Below are 19,956 nucleotides of genomic sequence, written 5' to 3'. Positions count from 1 at the left end.
TGTATGCACTGGAGAAGAGCGTCTGCTAAATGACTAAAATGTAAGTGCCGTATATAGGGAATATGGTGCCATTTCATATGCACCCTAAATGGGTTTTGAGAGGAGAGTGACCCCTAAATGACCATACGCATGTCTCTTTTTCCCCTTCCAGCCACTTCCACGTGTGCCCAGAACGAGTTCCGCTGCTCCAGTGGCCGCTGCATCCCAGCCCACTGGTACTGTGATGGGGGTACCGACTGTGCTGACGGCTCTGATGAGCCCTCCTCCTGCAGTAAGTACCACAGCTCTCCTTCACTCACCATCCTGTGCGTTCGTGGGCGTGCACGCATGCTTGTGCTGTGGCCGTAGTGTATGCCTTTGTTAGTGATGTGGTCAGTCAGTCAGGCCTCCCATTGTCTGCCACATTCCTCCCTACTGACGCCCACTAGTCTCCTCTGACAAACACAGCCCCTCCTCTTTCCTCTCTTCCCCAGGGTAATTATACAGCCTCACTTTATCTTGTGTTTCAATAGATCACCATAGATTGGAATGTGGAGGAGATGCTATGACTACTTTGATAGCTTCACCGGTTTCATTTAGGTTCAGATATGCATTACCTGTCTTTACTAGTTGACATCAATTACAGGGCGTTTCAAGTAACTGACATGTTTTTTATTGAACACAATGGTATTCTAGTATTCTAATTTTAATCCATTCATGCATGGTTTGTATTTATGTCTGTGACCTTTGATTCTCTCCAGCCACCCTGGTGAGAACCTGCAACACCGACCAGTTCCGCTGTGATGGCGGCAGGTGCATCGCCTCTTCCTGGATCTGCGACGGGGACAATGACTGTGGAGACATGAGTGATGAGGACCAGAGACACAACTGTGGTGAGTGTATTCTAGTGATGCGCGGGTTGACTCATAACCTGCAGTCCCCGCGGTTATATCCGCGGGGTGGGCGGGTTAAGGGTCATGAAATATTGTGTGGATGAAGGGCGGGTGGGTGGCGGACGGGTTGAATAAAGAGAAAACAATACCTTAAAAAATCCATAAACGTATCATTCTTGTGCAATTTATATCTATGGGCTACATTGAGGTTTTCTTTCATTATTTTAGGCTATCTGGCATTAGTGCGTAAGCCTAAGCTTTAGGCGGTAACTGTAGCCTACATGCCAATCGCCAAATGCTTTTGGGAACAGGCAGAAAAAGTGAACGTCATCCATAGAGGCAAAATGGACAATGTCCGAGAATAATTCAATAAGAGAAAAGCTGCGAAATGGAGAGTTGAAAATAAAGAGAAGGGAGGGCCAGAAAAGTAATGTTTCGGAAAGATTTGGTGAAGTGGTAAAAGAGGATGATAGCAGTGCCGGCTATGTTATGTGTGATGATTGTGAGGCGCTATACAAATTCCACATTAAAAAAAAGGGGACTTCAAACATAGCCTACTGTTCAGATGGGTTAAATGGAAACTGAAATCTGGACACTGACTGTAGGTCTATAACCTCTCACACAGCATTAATATTAACTCCTGCATAATTAAGCATTTCTTGCAGTAAAGTGATACACCAAATGTAGGCTAAATCTTAACAGGAGTAGAGAAATAGGATTTCTTTCTTTCAGCATCTTGAGAGAATGCGAATGCGCAGTTAGATACGTCTGTAGAGGTGCTATCTTTATCAGCATCATAAAAGCTGATACTATTTCAACCACATAAAATATGCATCCAAGCCACACTGAAATCTTATCAGAAACATGTTGGGTTGTTTTCACAGCTTTCTATTTCCTTACAACCGGTCAAAAAGATCTCATTTGGAAATTTTGCACAGAAAATCTTTCCAGTTTTTTGGGGTCATTGCATGTTCTCCCTGGTCCATAAACGTCTTTGCTCCGGGAAAGAAGCAAAGATGACAGAGAAAACTTTACAGATGTCAATTAGATTGAAAAATTAATTATATCGATTTATGAGATTATTCTGGTGAGCAAGGGTTTATTTAGTCTTCTAGAGCAACATACTGTATAATGACAGAAGAGAAGCTGCATGTATCTAATTATAGATAAGTTGACAAATAACAAATAGCTTACCAAAATGTCGGAAATTCTAAGGAGAAACATATCTAAATCAGGTAAAATAAATCCTGCACCTCCTACCAAAAAATCGTTCTGCCGTCTCTGACTGTAGCCTACAGCGTATTTTTCTATATTAGCGGGTTAGGGTTGGGTGCAGGCCTCAGATTTTCACTTTATCACATATAGTCGGACGGTTGCAGATGGGTTATTAGCAATTGATATTATAACCGCGATCGATAATAGACAGTACTGTGCAGCCGTCTTCATCGACCTGGCCAAGGCTTTTGACTCTGTCAACCACCGCATTCTTATTGACAGACTAAATAGCCTTGGTTTCTCAAATGACTGCCTCGCCTGGTTCACCAACTACTTCTCAGATAGAGTTCAATGTGTCAAATCGGAGGGCCTGTTGTCTGGACCTATGGCAGTCTCTATGGGGGTGCCACAGGGTTCAATTCTTGGGCCGACTCTTTTCTCCGTGAATATCAATGATGTCGCTCTTGCTGCTGGTGACTCTCAGATCCACCTCTACGCAGACGACACTATTTTGTATACATCTGGCCCTTCATTGGACACTGTGTTAACAAACCTCCAAACGAGCTTCAATGCCATACAACACTCCTTCAGTAGCCTCCAACTGCTCTTAAACACTAGTAAAACTAAATGCATGCTCTTCAATCGAACGCTGCTGGCACCCGCCCACCCGACTAGAATCATTACTCTCGACGGGTCTGACCTAGAGTATGTGGACAACTACAAATACCTAGGTGTCTGGTTAGACTGTAAACTCTCCTTCCAGACTCACATTAAGAATCTCCAATCCAAAGTTAAATCTAGAATCGGCTTCCTATTTCGCAACAAAGCCTCCTTCACTCATGCTGCCAAACATGCCCTCGTAAAAATGACTATCCTACCAATCCTTGACTTCGGCGATGTCATTTACAAAATAGCTTCCAACACTCTACTCAGCAAATTGGATGTAGTCTATCACAGTGCCATCCGTTTTGTCACCTAAGCCCCATATACTACCCACCACTGTGACCTGTACGCTCTTGTTGGCTGGTCCTCACTACATATTCGTCGCCAAACCCACTGGCTCCAGGCCATCTATAAATCACTGCTAGGCAAATCCCTGCCTTATCTTAGCTCATTGGTCACCATAGCAACACCCATCCGTAGTATGCGCTCCAGCAGGTATATCTCACTGGTCATCCCCAAAGCCAACACCTCCTTTGGCCGCCATTCCTTCCAGTTCTCTGCTGCCAATGACTGGAACGAATTGCAAAAATCTCTGAAGCTGGAGACTCTTATCTCCCTCACTAACTTTAAGCATCAGTTGTCAGAGCACCTTACCGATCACTGCACCTGTACACAGCCCATCTGAAATTAGCCCACCCAACTACCTCATCCCCATATTGTTATTTATTTTGCTAATTTGCACCCCAGTATCTCTATTTGCACATCATCTCTTGCACATCTATCATTCCAGAGTTAATACTAATTGTAATTATTTTGCACTAAAACATGCTACATTTGCACACACTGTATATATATTTTCTGTTGTATTTTTGACTTTATGTTTTGTTTTACCCCATATATAACTCTGTGTTGTTGATTTTATCGCACTGCTTTGCTTTATCTTGGCCAGTTGTAAATGAGAACTTGTTCTCAACTGGCTTACCTGGTTAAATAAAGTTGAAATAACAAATAATAAATACAATTGCGGGTGGGTGCAGGTGAACAAACAGCTGACCCGCGCACTAATAGTGTATTCCTCTCCAGTCTATCTCCGTCAGACACTGAGGGATCAGGATGCATGCTGTGGGTGTGGGGGGTGGATACTGGCTCCTGTTGAAGGTCTCCGGCCAGAGTCCAAGGAGCTCACATTCCTGATTTCCCCTGCGTCACACGTTACTTTGTGCCTGTCTCAGAATCCTGTCTCAGGGTGGATCTAGACTCTTATGTCATCCCTCTCGAATGTGGTCTCTGACAATAAGGAGCCTGGAGCGGATGGCTTCAGCACACCACGGGCCTCGGCAGGAGTCTCACTTCAAACAATGGGGCTCAATCACATTAGATGGATAGGAAACTGAAGTCACGGCTAGAGGTCCTGAAATACACTTAGGAATGTTTGGACCGCAAGAAATGCTAGGTCCAGTCTCGGAGTCTTCATCATCAAGTAACTTCTCTAATTTGGTGTAATATCCCTGCCCCTTGGTTTTTTTAGCAAACCGCACATGCTCAGCGTTGGAGTTTACCTGTGTGAACAACCAAGGGCCGCAGCAGAAGTGCATCCCTCGTGGATGGGTGTGTGACGGCGATGCAGACTGTGCTGATGCGTTGGACGAGCATCAGAACTGCACTCGCAGATCGTGTGGCGTCAACGAGTTCACCTGCAGCAACGGCCTCTGCATACGCAGCTCCTACAGGTTTGACAACTCTAACATAACAGTGACATAATTATGACATTTTTCAGATGTCTTGAATGTATCATTGCTGTGTAGAGGCTGAGACTACAGTTTGAATTTTGGGACTGGACAGCAGCACCACCTGGTGTACAGGGATGCACACTGAGTGACTGATGTGTTTGGTGGCAGGTGTGACCGGAGGAATGACTGTGGTGACAGCAGTGACGAGCAGGGCTGCACCTACCAGCCGTGTCAGCAGCACCAGTTCACCTGTCAAAACGGACGCTGTGTGTCCCGCACCTTCATCTGTGACGGGGACAACGACTGCGGGGACGAGTCGGATGAACTAGACCACCTGTGCCGCACACCACCGCTCACATGCCCCCCTGGGCAGTTCAGGTGTGACAACGGGCACTGTGTCCCTCTCTTCAACGTGTGTGACCGGACCGACGACTGCTCAGACAACAGTGACGAGAAGGGCTGTGGTGAGTGCATGATATCTTACAAGCAGTAAAACAAATTAAGTTCAATTGAACTACAATGCCAATATAGTATTTAGCATTTAGTATCACAGCAGGCAGTGTGGTGTTGGATTTATAGTAAATCACCTCTTGTGTCTGTTCTTGTCCTGCACGCAGGTATAAATGAATGCACCGACCCCTCCATGCACCACTGTGACCACAACTGCACTGACACACCCACCAGCTTCATCTGCACCTGTCGCCCCGGCTACCGCCTCATGTCCGACAACAAGACCTGTGACGACGTCAACGAGTGTGCGGAGACGCCCAGCGTGTGTAGTCAGGTGTGTGAGAACACGGTGGGCTCCTACATGTGTAAATGTGCCCCCGGGTTCCTACGCGAACCGGATGGCCGCAGCTGTCGTCAGAACAGCAACATCACACCCTACCTCATCTTCAGTAACCGCTATTATCTTCGTAACCTGTCCACGGACGGAGAGGCCTACTCCCTCATCCTGCAGGGCCTGACCAGCGTGGTGGCCATGGACTTTGACCGCGTGGACAAGAGGTTCTACTGGATTGATGTGAGCCGCAGGGTGATTGAGCGGATGTTCTATAACGGCAGTAACAGGGAAGTGGTGGTGAACGGGGTGCTCCATGGGGAGGGCCTGGCGGTCGACTGGGTGGGCAGGAAACTCTACTGGGTGGACAGCTTCCTGGACTGTCTCAAAGTGTCCGAACTGGACGGGCGCTTTGCTAAGAAACTGGCTGAGCACTGTGTGGACACCAATAATACCTACTGCTTTGAAAACCCCAGGGCGCTCGTTCTGCATCCTAAATATGGGTGAGTAAATCTGCCCCATGAATCATTATACAGTGAATAATAAGTGAGGTTCATTCAATAAGTGAGGTATTTAGTAACCTAAACTCATTTGGTCCCTGTCAGATATGTCTACTGGACGGATTGGGGGGACAAAGCCTTCATAGGCCGTGTTGGAATGGACGGCACCAACAAGACAGCCATCATCACCACTAAGATTGAGTGGCCCAATGGGGTCACCATTGACTACAGCAATGACAAGCTCTACTGGTCGGATGCCCATCTCAACTACATTGAGTAAGACCGTGCTTCTAATTGCCATACAGTCTTGCTTTGTTTCCTAAATGCCTAAAGGCCTCCTGTAATCCTACTCTCCTCTTCTCCTCAGATTCTCAGACCTGGAGGGACATCACAGACACACTGTGTATGATGGGATACTGCCCCATCCATTTGCCCTGACTGTGTTTGAGGAGACCGTGTACTGGACTGACTGGAACACCCACACAGTGGAGAAAGGCAACAAATACGACGGATCCGGCCGCCAGTCTCTGGTCAACACCACACACAGACCCTTCGACATCCACGTGTGTCATCCCTATAGGCAGCCCATAGGTCAGTCTCAGTCTAGGAGACAGTAATCTGAGTATCCTCTTCTCCTGGATCAACATCCAATCCTCAACACTGAGATTGCTATCACTTCCTTATCCTGACGTTTCCTGCCTGTTAGGTCCATTCAAGTGTTTACATTAAGACAATGCTGTGCCTGTGTTTGCCCAGATGCACTGAATGTGATTGCACTGATTCTCTGACCCCCTCTCTCCCCCCAGTGACCAACACCTGTGCAGTGAACAATGGAGGCTGCTCCCACCTGTGTTTGCGCCGCGACGGGGGGCGGGGTCACACCTGTGAATGCCCCGACCACTTCCTGACTATACAGCTGGGGGGCGTGGCTCACTGCCTGCCCATGTGCACCAGTACCCAGTACAGATGTGCGGATAATGAGCGGTGAGTGGTAGTTCACCTTAGAGTTGTACTACTATACACTCTCTTTGTATCATATGTCCTGTGGTATAATTGAGGCATTGGTGAGCCCTGAACAGTATTGTCCCTCCTCCCCTCCACAGCTGTATCCCCATCTGGTGGAAGTGTGACAGCCAGAGGGACTGCAGAGACGGCTCTGATGAGCCCTCCACCTGCCCCAGTCGCCACTGCCGACTGGGCCAGTTCCAGTGCAACGATGGAAACTGCACCAGCCCCCACTTCCTGTGCAACAGCAACCAGGACTGCCATGATGGCTCTGATGAAGATCCTGTGCTGTGTGGTGGGTGGCATTTAGTGCTGTTATTTTTGTTTTCAGAGAACACTCTGAGCATGTATGAAACGTTCTTTGTCATTATTTTATTACATTGTTTTTAACTTGTTGATTTCCCATGACCTTGTGATCGTTGTTGTTAAATATCAGGTATGCATTAATGCACTTCAGTAGAGTTTAAAACTGAATTTACTGTCTGTACAGCCACTCATCAGTGCGAGACCCATCAGTGGCAGTGCACCAATAAGAGATGCATCCCCGAGGCGTGGCAGTGTGACGGGGAGGACGACTGTGGTGACGGCTCTGATGAGGAGCCCACCCACTGCTCCAGCAGGACCTGCCGGCCTGGACAGTTCAAGTGCCGTAACGGACGCTGCATCCCCCAGAACTGGAAGTGTGACGTGGATGATGACTGTGGCGACAACTCTGACGAGCCTCTGGAAGAGTGCAGTGAGTGACGCACACATCATCACACAGAGAATCATGTGGTGAAAACACACACTTAACTATAGGGATTGAGTGTGATTACTACAGGAAGGCTACTGAGATCTGTTCATTCTAAACTGTGTAAAATCACAATGAATAGTTGTTTTCTCCCTCCAGATATAATTAAAAGACTTCCTCAAAAGTGTCTGTCTGCGTGTTGGTCTTTGCTATTAACGTCCTTGATGTGGTCTTTTCACAGTGGGGCCGTCTTATCGCTGTGACAACCACACACAGTTTGACTGCAGGACCAACTACCGCTGTGTGCCACAGTGGTCTGTGTGCAACGGCCACAACGACTGCAGGGACAACAGTGATGAGCAGAGCTGCGGTGAGTCCACTAAAACACCAGCGTCCAGACATAAATCAACCAATGGTTAAAACCCACAGCACTGAATAATAGAGTTTTTGAATGAGGTAACAATGTGTGTTGGGAGTGAATGAAGGGCTATTAGCAGAACATTACATAGTGGGACAGTGGGCGGTAGTGATGGAGAGGGTCTCACCGCCTGCTCCCCGTGAGAGAATTTCTGGATTTATGGCTTGTGTGTGTGTGTGTGAGAGTGTGCGCCTGTGTGCACCTTTGTATGGGCAAGGTGCACACTGCGCTCCTTGTACCACGCACCGATCCACACACACCAGCCCTGGCCCTCCCATCTCTTATCAGAGGCACTCACTCCATTAGTGCCGTCCCCGCGCTAGAGGGGAGATCAGTGCTAATCTGTGTTAGAGAATGCAGCGGTCGGGCCAGTTGGAGGGATAGGAGGGCCTGGAGTTAGCACCACTATCTTTCAAACCACCAGCACTGTGTGATAGAGACAGCTCAACCCAGCTCTCGTCCTCTCATGTCCTCTCTTATAGACCTGGCATAGCTCAGAGCTCACCCACTTCAGGCATGCTGCACTCCCCTCTGCATGATCAGCTCTGCTTTAATTAAAAAAACAGAGGGCACCTCTCAGTTCAAAGCTCTGTGGTCTAGTAGTTATCATCAACGCTATATTAAACAGTATGATGCACAGTGTTGAAGAATTTCTTATTAATCTGACAGTGTCTTGTAGTACCACTGGTTGGTTGGAGCTGTAACTTCATCACTGTCTTGAAATGGTCTCAAAGTAATACTGTAATGACTGTTGATTTTATTTTGATCAACGGTCATTACTAAATGACTAAGGGGCGGTTTCCCGAACACAAATAAAGCCTAGTCCTGGACTAAAAAGCAAATTTAATGGAGAACCTATTAATCTTTATTGCTTAATATGTGTCTGGTAAAACCACCCCTATGCGTTTGCATGAATGCAATGTTTGCGCGTAAAATATTTCAAGGAAGAACTAAGGATAAGGAGGATAAGAACTTGAGAGAAAGTGTAAATACAGGTATGTGTTTTAGCGTTGTCTTTTGCTTCTTATCTCATGTTCCTGTGTGTGTGCCTACTGTGGTTTCAGAGGAGGTGACCTGTGATCCTCTGGGGGACTTCCGCTGTGACAACCACCAGTGTGTCCCTCTGCGCTGGAGGTGTGACGGGGACAACGACTGTGGGGACGGCTCGGATGAGCGCGCCTGCAGTGAGTTATTCAGTACTTCTACTCACCACCACTGTCTAATACTGTATCTAATTAACACCTTCACATTAGATCATCTGGCTGCCTCGCATTGGGACTTCTACACTGAGTCATCATGGACCGGTTGTACAAGTTGGGCATAACAGGGTTGTAACTCTATCTCATCCATTTAAGCCCAACCTTTTTAAGCCCAACTGGTGCAACCGGCCCTACTTGTCTCCTTAGCAGTTATGGGCTAATTCACATGACTCAAAAGGCTGGATACTTGTAGTCATGGCTTTGAGTGTCTTCTAAGCGATTCTAGTGGGGGATTCCAATGTAGCTCAGAAATAGTGAGTCACCAATATGAAATAGGGGTGTTGATGGCAAAGAATGGACCTGTTATTGTTTTATCAGATAACAAAGTGCTCTTGTAAAAGACTTAACACTTCTGTCTTCGGAGCAGTGTTATGTGAGGCGGGCTTATCAGCTGCTAGAGAAACAGCTTGTCCTCAGCATGTCAGCCGGAGGGAGTGAGGGAGTCGGCCACCTCTGCCCTGGAGAATTTAAACAAGTCTGAGAACATGCCAGTTGATGAGGATAATGTATCTGCTTCAAAGAACAACTAATGTGTTGTATGATGACATTTGCTAGTTTTCTGGGGTTGCCACTCCCCTTGTAACTGTAGTGGTAATGCATGGAGAGAGAACACCTCCAGTGAATTCCATCATGAACTCACCACAGAAAAATGACAGCATGATTGGTTGGGTGCTTTGAGATCGTTTGTTAATGCTAATAACAAGTCATAGCTCAGCAGAGCTGAGGGAGTAGAACTATTGAGGGAATAGAACTATAGTATTTGTCAAAGCAGTTGCTATTTTTGAATGGACTATAATAAAACAATCCCAGAATAATGTAGTAATATTGTAATACCCTCTGTCAGCTGTGTCTACATTGTGTTTGTTTGGACTGGGGCAATGACAACTAATTAAGTATTCCCTTATGCAGTGATAATTCTGTGTTCCCCCAGGCCCGCGTGAGTGCTCCGAGAGTGAGTTTCGCTGCGATAATCTGCACTGCATTCCCGACCGCTGGGTCTGTGACCATGACAACGACTGTGAGGACAACTCAGATGAAAGGGACTGTGGTGAGCGTGGGGCTCTTTGTTTTGGCACTGGCTCTGCTTATTAATGTGTGATGGAATACAGCACCAAGCAAAGAAGCAGTAAAACTTCATATTTGTGAGGCACAGGATACACAGAAAGGACCACCAGAATAAATTGACTTCTTCCGTTGCCCATTTCTACTGGTCAGATTGTGAATTCAAGTCACTTCTAGATGTTTATTTACAGTAGTCATGACAAGTCAACACAAGGTCAGAATCTGAGATACCTCAGTACTTGGCATGACTGAAAATGAGTGAGGTGTAAGGAGTGATATTAGTGCCATCAGAAATAGAATTTGAATTGAAATGGTATCATTAATACCTAAAGTATTAATGATGAGTTGTGTGCTGGCATGGCTGTGTTGCAGAGCTGCGGACCTGTCACCCGGGCTACTTCCAGTGTGGCAGTGGCCACTGCATCGCCGACCGCTTCAAATGTGACGGCAACCCCGACTGCCTGGACTACACTGACGAGACATCATGTCGTATGTGTTAAATATCATCATAGATGTGTCAATGGGCTGACATCAAATACAACACTCCCAGTGAGCCAAACTGGTTGAAAATACGTTATTTCAACGGTAAAACCAGTTGAAATTACAGATTTTCAACCGGTTTTACTCACTGGGCTCCTATCTCCTCAGAAGTCCAGAACTATTATGATGTTACTACAGCAGCCTCTACAGTTATCCTAAGTTAAAAAGTTACAAACATGAATTTGAATTGTAATGGTCCATTTGTCTTTCATTTGCAGCAACCCGTTATCCCAATGGCACGTATTGCCCACCGTTCCTGTTTGAGTGTAGGAACCATGTGTGTGTGCAGCCCTACTGGAAATGTGACGGAGACAACGACTGTGGAGACCACTCAGATGAAGAGCTCCACCTCTGCTGTAAGGCCAATGCCCCTTCAATGGTTACACTGTTCTTTTAATAGTTACATTGTTGAATGAGTTTTTATTCTTTAACAATGAGAAATTATACCGTGACATTGAGCCTGGCCATGGCCTGGGCCCGTATTTATCAAGCATCTCAAAGTAGCAGTGCTGATCTAGGATCAGGTCCTCCCTGTCCTTAATAGTCTTAATAGAAGCACAGTTCCCGCTCAGCCCAGTCAAAACTGTTCGCTGCTCTGGCACCCCAATGGTGGAACAAGCTCCCTCACGACGCCAGGACAGCGGAGTCACTCACCACCTTCCGGAGACACTTGAAACCCCACCTCTTTAAGGAATACCTGGGATAGGATAAAGTAATCCTTCTACCCCCCCTTACCCCACCCCAAAGAAAGACAAAAAAATAACATATTGTAAAGTGGTTATCCCATTGAATGCACAATGCACCAATTTGTAAGTCGCTCTGGATAAGAGCGTCTGCTAAATGACGTAAATGTAAATGTAAAATGTATTATGATCTAAAAGTTAAAGCTGATCCTAGATCAGCACTCTTACTCTGAGACGCTTGAGAAATACGGGCCCTGGTCTTGTCTCCCTAGTGGACATCCCGTGTGACCCGCCATTCCGTTTCCGCTGTGACAACAACCGTTGCATCTACAGCCATGAGCTCTGCAACTCAGTGGACGACTGTGGGGACGGCACTGACGAGAAAGAGGAGCACTGTAAGCCAATCACAAGTTACAATACTGTCATATATTGTCCCATCTCCATGGGAGTTTGGAGTACATATAGCCCATCATTGTATGAATATTATGTAGGTTCCATCCCAAATTACACCCTTTTGCCTTTATACTGCACCACTTTTGACCAGGGCCCATGGGGTTCTGGTCAAAAGTAGTGCACCATATAGGGAATAGGGTGCCATTTGGGACGTATTTGTCATGTTACCAAAGGTTATTGTTCATCCGATCGTCCATGTCTTTCACTCTCTGAAATGATTGACATGTTGACATGATGTGTTGTGTTTGTCACAGGCCAGACCCCAACACATGGGCCCTGTTCAGCGGATGAGTACAAATGCAGTAATGGCCAGTGCATCCCTCTGCAGTATGCCTGTGACGACTATGATGACTGTGGAGATCATTCTGATGAGCTGGGCTGCAGTGAGTAACCCACCCAACTCAGTAACCATAGTCTTCCCTCTCCATCTCAATCATCATAAACCGTTATCTTATGCTAAGCTACATGGCTGTTTGTATAATACTGAAGCGAGAGTAAATGTCAACCCTCATAATATGACACATGTATATGTGCTCTCCCCAGATGTTGGCAGTGGGCGCTCCTGCAGTGAGAACATCTGTGAGCACAACTGCACAGACCTGACAGACGGAGGCTTCCTCTGCTCCTGCAGGCCTGGATACAAACCCAGCCAGACAGACAGGAACACCTGTGAAGGTACAGGAAGCATCAGTACAGCCTGAATGTGGAAACACCACTCTGTCTGTACCAATGTCACGCTCTTTTATTACCTCTTATGATTTCTTCTGCTTACGCTATTATTAACCTTTTGCTCTCTCTGTGTTTTTCCTGTTGTTGTGTTTGTGAACAGATGTGAACGAGTGTGAGGTCTACGGGACGTGTCCACAGGAGTGTAAGAACTCCAAGGGAAGCTACGAGTGTTTCTGTGCCCAGGGCTTCCGCTCAGTCAGCGAGCAGCATGGCATTGAGTGTGCTGCTGAGGGTAAGAGCTTAGCTGGACAAGTCATTCCGTTTCGTCCCAAATGGCACCCTATTCCCTTTGTAGTGCACTACTGTACTATATAGGGAAGAGGGTGCCATTTGGGACACAGCATCTGCCTCCTATCTGTTAGTGCTCTGGAGTAGAATGCCTGAATGTTAAAGGGATACTTCGGGATTTTGGCAATACTAGTAGATACCATAGACTTCCAGTCATTGTGCTAACGCTAGTTAGCATTGGCTTGTGAAACTACCTCTAACTTACTTCATACTGGACACAGAGACATAAAAATGTTATCCACGAGTTCATCTGACATCTGGGGAAGTAGATAAAGGGCATCATTGCCAAAATTCCGAAGTATCCCTTTAAGGATGGGACCATATTTCACTATTCTCCATTTCAGGAAACCCACCAGTGCTGCTTCTGCCCGACAATGTGCGGATTCGCCGCTTCAACTTGTCATCGGAGCAGTATTCAGACTACGTGGACAACGCCGAGCACATCCAGGCTCTGGACTACCAGTGGGATCCAGAGGGCATCGGACTCAGTAAGACCTTCAGCTCAACTAGTTAACTAGTCAGTGCAATTTGGCTCATGTGAAGAGCACTATGGGAGTGATACAGTGACTGGGGAGGTTTCCACTTCATGAGGAACCAAACAGAAGCAAATGGGCCAAAACGGGGAGGGACTACCTGAACTTGTCCAATAACAAACACATTTTCGTTTTCCGTTGTAAACCATTTTGTAATGATGTGCACTTCTGAATATGACCCTATTGTGCTCTCAGGTATTGTGTACTGGACGGTCCTGGGCCGAGGATCTCAGTTTGGCTCTATCAAGCGGGCCTACATGACCACATTCAATGACAACGGCAATAACCCAGTGAAGGAGTTGGATCTGAACCTGAGATATGTTGCCAATCCTGATGGTATCGCTGTGGACTGGATCGGAGGGTACAACTCCTTCATTATTGCTTACTATTTTTGCTTTTAAGAATACATTTTTGTATTCAATCTAACAGCTAATCTTGGTTTTACAGTCACATTTACTGGACAGATGCAGGGACCAATCGAATTGAAGTGGCAAAGCTAGATGGGCGCTACAGGAAGTGGTTGATCCATAATGACCTGGACCAGCCAGCTGCTATTGTTTTGAATCCAGCACTCGGGTACGGAAGTGATCAACTACAGTGACATGGGGGGCTTTTTGGTTTGTTCCGAAGAATAAAGTGTGTGTGTGTGTGTGTATCCTTCACAATAAGCAAATATAGTGTATCCTCTCAGATATAACAGCATTGTGGAGTGTACTATATAAATATTATTTAAAAGTCAAAGACATTTGTTAACAAACACTCTGTTAAGCATATCACATTAAGAATCTCCAATCCAAAGTTAAATCTAGAATCGGCTTCCTATTTCACAACAAAGCCTCCTTCACTCATGCTGCCAAACATGCCCTCGTAAAACTGACTATCCTACCGATCCTTGACTTCGGCGATGTCATTTACAACATAGCCTCCAACACTCTACTCAGCAAATTGGATGTAGTCTATCACAGTGCCATCCGTTTTGTCACCAAAGCCCCATATACTACCCACCATTGTGACCTGTACGCTCTTGTTGGCTGGTCCTCACTACATATTCGTCGCCAAACCCACTGGCTCCAGGCCATCTATAAATCACTGCTAGGCAAATCCCCGCCTTATCTTAGCTCATTGGTCACCATAGCAACACCCCCCCTAGTATGTGCTCCAGCAGGTATATCTCACTGGTCATCCCCAAAGCCAACACCTCCTTTGGCCGCCATTCCTTCCAGTTCCCTGCTGCCAATGACTGGAACGAATTGCAAAAATCTCTGAAGCTGGAGACTCTTATCTCCCTCACTAACTTTAAGCATCAGTTGTCAGAGCACCTTACCAATCACTGCACCTGTACACAGCACATCTGAAATTAGCCCACCCAACTACCTCATCCCCATATTGTTATTTATTTTGCTCATTTGCACCCCAGTATCTCTATTTGCACATCATCTCTTGCACATCTATCATTCCAGAGTTAATACTAATTGTAATTATTTAGCACTATAACTTGCTACATTTGCACACACTGTATGTAGATTTTATATTGTGTTATTGACTGTACGTTTTGTTTTTCTTTATTCCATATTTAACTCTGTGTTGTTGTTTTTATCGCACTGCTTTGCTTTATCTTGGCCAGGTCGCAGTTGTAAATGAGAACTTGTTCTCAACTGGCTTACCTGGTTAAATAAAGGTGAAATAAAAATAAATAAAAAATATGTGACTGTGCATTTCCCAGAATCATGTACTGGACAGACTGGGGTAGGAGACCCAGGATCGAGTCTGCCTGGATGGACGGGCAGCACAGGCAGGTTCTGTTGGACGAGGACCTGGGCTGGCCCACTGGACTGACTCTGGACTACCTGAATGGAGACAGGATCTACTGGTGTGACTCCAAGGAGAACATTATAGAGTCCATGAAGCCGGACGGCACCGAGAGGAAGATCATCATGTCAGGAGGTCAGAACCCACTGAGACCTTTCTTAGGTTGCATCCCAAATGGTACCCTGTTCCCTATATAGTGCACTGCTTTTGACCAGGGTCCATAGGCCTCTGGTCAAAAGTAGTGCAGAATGTAGGGAATAGATCGCCTTTTGGGATGCAACAATAGATGTTGCTAACATGCTGGTGATATATTATTTGTAATAACTACTTTATTAACTCCCTTAATAGTTAATGATTGAATCAGACCACGTCTATTGAAGTGCTGGCTAATTAAGTATGGCCATTTTCTGCTTCAGATATTGGTAATCCCTACAGCCTGGATGTCTTTGAGGGGCATGTGTACTGGACAACCAAGGAGCGGGGTGAAGTCTGGAAGGCTGATAAGTTTGGGAAGGAGGACAAAGTGAAGGTGCTGACCATCAACCCCTGGCTGACTCAAGTCCGCATCTACCAGGAGCATAGATACAACCGCTCAGGTTAGAGTTTGTCAAGTCTAAAACAAACACACTGTAGTTTTTTCCTGTCTGGTGAGTATAAGGTAGTTACAGGTCTCTTCTTCCCTCTCTCAGTGCCCAACCCCTGTAAGGACATGTGCAGTCACCTGTGTCTGATCCGGCCTGGGGGCTACACCTGCACCTGCCCCCAAGGATCATCCCTGGTCGGCTTCAACCCCAACGAATGTGACGCAGGTATGGTCTATAAAGGAAATCACATCACCTGTGAATGCAGCCTCCCTGCACCATGCACCATTGATCATTGAAATCATACTCTATACTGTACATGCATGGCTGCTCTGATGTTGTTGTGTGACGTTGTGGTGACGTTGTACGTGGCTTTCACTCCTGCAGCCATTGAGGCTCCAGTCTTAATGCCTCTTGCATGCAGATGCATGAACGGAGGGACCTGCTACACTGATGAGGGGGGCCTACCCAAGTGCAAGTGAGTTCAGCAGCTGGTGTCAGGAAGTAGATTCATTGTCATATTATTATAACATGTAACAACACAGCCACAAGCCATATGAGTGTTTCGTTCCACCCCATGAAGAAACATTTGTTTTTTGTCTTTTCTTTTGCAGGTGTCCGTATGGCTATGCAGGGAGTTACTGTGAGATGGGAAAGTCCAGTGGTGCCCCTGCAGGAGCAGGTACAGTAAAACGTGAGATAAGAAGTGGGATATCTGTATGATACTGAATGACCTGCAATATGGATCTCTTCAAATACGATTAGATTTCTCCCCAAACATGTCAGTCCAAAGTGCCAGTCTTCATACAACTGTCTTCATACAACTTTTCTGAGTAATGGTTCATGATACAGTAGTTCCACAACATTGATTGAGCCAAGTAACATTATCTTTCGTTATACTGTTGTCTCACAAGTCATTATATTATGACCTTGAGATTTGTTTTGACTGAGCAAACACTAAAGCTGTTTTTCTCTCCAGTAAAATATTACTCAGTTCACTAGCTAATAAAAAGCCCAACTCACCATAATCTTTTAACCTCAATTGGTAGTATGTCAGCAAAGTAATAAGTGATACATTGTTTTAGTTTTGGACTACTGATACATGTTTTACAAAAGATGAGTATAAATGTTCTGGAGTAAACTTTGTTGCTTGCTGACATCTTTGTATTTCAGCAGTTGCTGCACTGTTAGCAGTGATTGTCATCATCATCACTGGAGCGTTGGCTGTTGCGGTTTTCCTCAACTACAAACGAACAGGCTCCTTAATCCCGTCCATGCCCAAACTACCCAGGTAGGTTCTCAGCTCACCTGATTTCAAACATCTGTGCTTGCCTCTGTCGTAACATTTCAAACGAGAGCCTCACATGAAATGTGTGTAAATGAGAAACCATTTTCTTGTGTCTTTCCTTTCCAGCCTTAGCAGTCTGGTGAAATCGGGTGACACAGGCAATGGGGTGACGTTTCGCTCGGGTGACAATGTCACCATGGATCTGGGACCTCCACCCATCGGGGTGTCATTCATTGACAGGGCCAAGCATCTGGTAAACTGGATTGTGTTGGTTTAGCACTTAGTGGTGTCACTGCACCTTCAGACTGCACCATCAGCATATTAATCCTGTGTTAGACCCCGGTTGACTTTAGCCCTTTGGATGTCTGTCATTGTACATTATTAACAAGACTAATAGTCAACACATTCCCAGCCAGGGTTGTTTTGCTCTGTAGTTAATAAAGTAAAGCACAAATTGCAGGGCATTGACTTTATACTAAGAGCTTGAAATACATGTAGGTGATAGATAGCAATGCTGTTTGAATCACCTTTGATGGACATGATGAATAACAGTATGTCTCGTTCAGGATGGGAACTTCGCAGTGGAAGCAGGGAGGCAGCCAATCACATTTGAGAACCATCTGTATGCCAATGCAGCGGCTGGATCGTCTAGTGATCCTGCTGTCATCCACGCCACACAGGTAGACAAGACAACACTGTTGCATGAACATACCTAGGGCAGGTTGGATTGACATCATTGTTAAAACAATACTAATTGTTCTGCACTGTTTTACTCCAAACAGGTGACTGTTACTGTTAGCGGTGAGCAGATAGAGAACAACTTTGCGAACCATACAGAGCAGATTGTGAGCACCGTGGACAGTTCCACAGCCAGAGCCAAGCCTGTTCAGGTGACTCTCCCTTCCTGTACTTTTATCATTAGGTAAAGGATAGGGATTATATTGTAATTTACAGCAATTGTGTCCTACATTTACAGGAGTCCAGGTGGAGCACCTTCAAAAGAAAATTGAAGCCAAGCTTAACTTTTGAAAACCCTATCTACTCAGAGGTAAGCCCAATACTGACACCCAATGAGCATTTGGGGGGTGACTGACTCTTTGCTTCATATCTCTCAGCACCTGTTCCTTTTTGAGACACGGCTGTTCTACAGTAGAGAATGGCCCACATGTGTTTGTACTCCTAACTGTTTGAGGTTTGCTTCTGATTCAGAGGTGAACAAATGTTGGGGTTGTGTTGGCCTGTTTTCTGCTAGTCATCCCCTTATTGTTTTTCAGATGAAGAATGAAAAAGCAGTAGGAAGCAATGAGGACAGTTCCTCCACTGACCCCTCTCCCTTTGCCCCAACCACCAAACGCCTGAAGAAGGATCGTCCCAGCACCTACTCACCAACTGAGGACACTTTCCGAGACACGGCGAACCTCGTCAAAGAGGACATCGATGTATGACCCCCTTTCTCACAGATTGGAATCAAAGACACACTCTCCTTTGCACAGAATCTATTTTTATATGTAGCCTGTCTACAAAACTAAGATTGATTTGTGAAAAGAAATTAGACAAACATTTCGTTAGCATACAGAAAATAGGTCTGTCATGACTATGCCTTCAGATATTTCTTATGCCAATTCTTGTTTCATGATTTTTTTTATTGTGATATACTATATGTATATCTTTGCACTGAAACTGCTGATAGAAATGTTATATGTTGTACATTTGTAAATTTGAAGAGTAAGATTTTTGTTGATAATCTATTTCTAACAGCCAGAGAATATTATATTTTCCATAGTGCTTCATAAACAAAACACACAACAGGTGAAGTGCATTGTGAATTAGGACAATGTTTTGAAAGGATAATTAATAATTTTTGCCACTGAACAAAACTGAATATGTATGCATTTCATCTTGCATGTTTATATACCTCATTTCAGGGCTTAAAAAACAAACAAAACAAATACAAACGGATCCAATTCTTACTATAGCTATTCTAAATCTATAGAAAACTATGAAAATTCAGAATATCTCAAAGGATAGTATGCTAAGCATACTTACATGGTACTTAAGATCAAAATGATATACAATGTTCCCTGACTTTTTTGGCATATTTAAATGAAAATGATCATATTTTAGTAAAATGCTTTATGAATAATGATGTCCTCTTTAAAATTAATTTGGAACAATACTTGAATATGGCCATGATTTTAATGTGTGAAGATGTATAATTTTGGACACATCCAGTGACTCTGGAGCTGGTATAGTCCAAGAGCAAAACATCCATATCTGGAGATACAGCATTTGGTCAGGTCATTAAACGAAGAATCTGACTGTTATTTTCTAAACATGGGCTATGAATCCTGTGCTCTTAGATTGATTGTTTTGTATTATGATGAAAATAACAAATAAAGACTGTATCAATGATCATTCTAAATACTGTATGCTCAGATGGTTTTCTAGATAGCAAAGTGGGAGACAAAATGTATGCTGCTGAGACATATATAAGACAATATAATACATTTTTTTGTTTTGTAATACAATCTCGACAGTCTGTTTTTCTTACCTTGAAATACATTGTGATTAACCAAAAATCTATGTTTGAGAAAATTAACTCACATGCATAATAACCTCTTACACACACACACACACACACACTGTATTTTGTAGGCAACACAGGAAGATTTAATCTCCTCCTGAGTGGCGCAGTGGTCTAAGGCACTGCATCGCAGTGCTAACTGTGCCACTAGATCCTGGTTCGAATCCAGGCTCTGTTGCAGCCGGCCGCGACCGGGAGACTCATGGGCGACGCACAATTGGCCCAGCGTCGTC

General features: G+C 45.1%; 1 protein-coding gene across 1 annotated transcript in view; it reads left to right on the top strand.

Annotated features, from left to right (window-relative positions):
* The window catches only part of LOC311143974 (low-density lipoprotein receptor-related protein 2-like), a gene marked incomplete at its 5' end in the record, with an annotated part of 57,182 nt that extends 37,624 nt beyond the window's left edge, over positions 1-19,558 (top strand). Inside the window, 33 exons of the mRNA XM_084179883.1 lie at positions 152-271; positions 741-872; positions 4,279-4,480; positions 4,649-4,944; positions 5,098-5,764; positions 5,867-6,037; positions 6,129-6,352; positions 6,568-6,745; positions 6,865-7,061; positions 7,257-7,502; positions 7,738-7,866; positions 8,979-9,098; positions 10,105-10,221; positions 10,608-10,724; positions 10,994-11,131; positions 11,731-11,853; positions 12,166-12,294; positions 12,455-12,586; positions 12,741-12,872; positions 13,273-13,416; positions 13,657-13,822; positions 13,909-14,037; positions 15,185-15,405; positions 15,687-15,866; positions 15,960-16,079; positions 16,239-16,329; positions 16,466-16,545; positions 17,025-17,142; positions 17,266-17,392; positions 17,706-17,819; positions 17,922-18,029; positions 18,116-18,187; positions 18,414-19,558. Of these exons, the coding sequence (XP_084036009.1) occupies positions 152-271; positions 741-872; positions 4,279-4,480; positions 4,649-4,944; positions 5,098-5,764; positions 5,867-6,037; positions 6,129-6,352; positions 6,568-6,745; positions 6,865-7,061; positions 7,257-7,502; positions 7,738-7,866; positions 8,979-9,098; positions 10,105-10,221; positions 10,608-10,724; positions 10,994-11,131; positions 11,731-11,853; positions 12,166-12,294; positions 12,455-12,586; positions 12,741-12,872; positions 13,273-13,416; positions 13,657-13,822; positions 13,909-14,037; positions 15,185-15,405; positions 15,687-15,866; positions 15,960-16,079; positions 16,239-16,329; positions 16,466-16,545; positions 17,025-17,142; positions 17,266-17,392; positions 17,706-17,819; positions 17,922-18,029; positions 18,116-18,187; positions 18,414-18,584 (5,411 nt within the window). The 3' untranslated portion in view covers positions 18,585-19,558. The remainder of the gene's footprint in view (positions 1-151; positions 272-740; positions 873-4,278; positions 4,481-4,648; positions 4,945-5,097; positions 5,765-5,866; positions 6,038-6,128; positions 6,353-6,567; positions 6,746-6,864; positions 7,062-7,256; positions 7,503-7,737; positions 7,867-8,978; positions 9,099-10,104; positions 10,222-10,607; positions 10,725-10,993; positions 11,132-11,730; positions 11,854-12,165; positions 12,295-12,454; positions 12,587-12,740; positions 12,873-13,272; positions 13,417-13,656; positions 13,823-13,908; positions 14,038-15,184; positions 15,406-15,686; positions 15,867-15,959; positions 16,080-16,238; positions 16,330-16,465; positions 16,546-17,024; positions 17,143-17,265; positions 17,393-17,705; positions 17,820-17,921; positions 18,030-18,115; positions 18,188-18,413) is intronic.
* Between the last annotated feature and the right edge of the window lie 398 nt (positions 19,559-19,956).

This window comes from Coregonus lavaretus, assembly GCF_964263955.1.
Source record: "Coregonus lavaretus genome assembly, chromosome: 16".
In the NCBI taxonomy this organism is placed as follows: Eukaryota; Metazoa; Chordata; class Actinopteri; order Salmoniformes; family Salmonidae; genus Coregonus; species Coregonus lavaretus.
The sequence above is the reverse complement of the archived record's forward strand: the minus strand, read 5'-3'. Positions and strand labels throughout refer to the sequence as shown.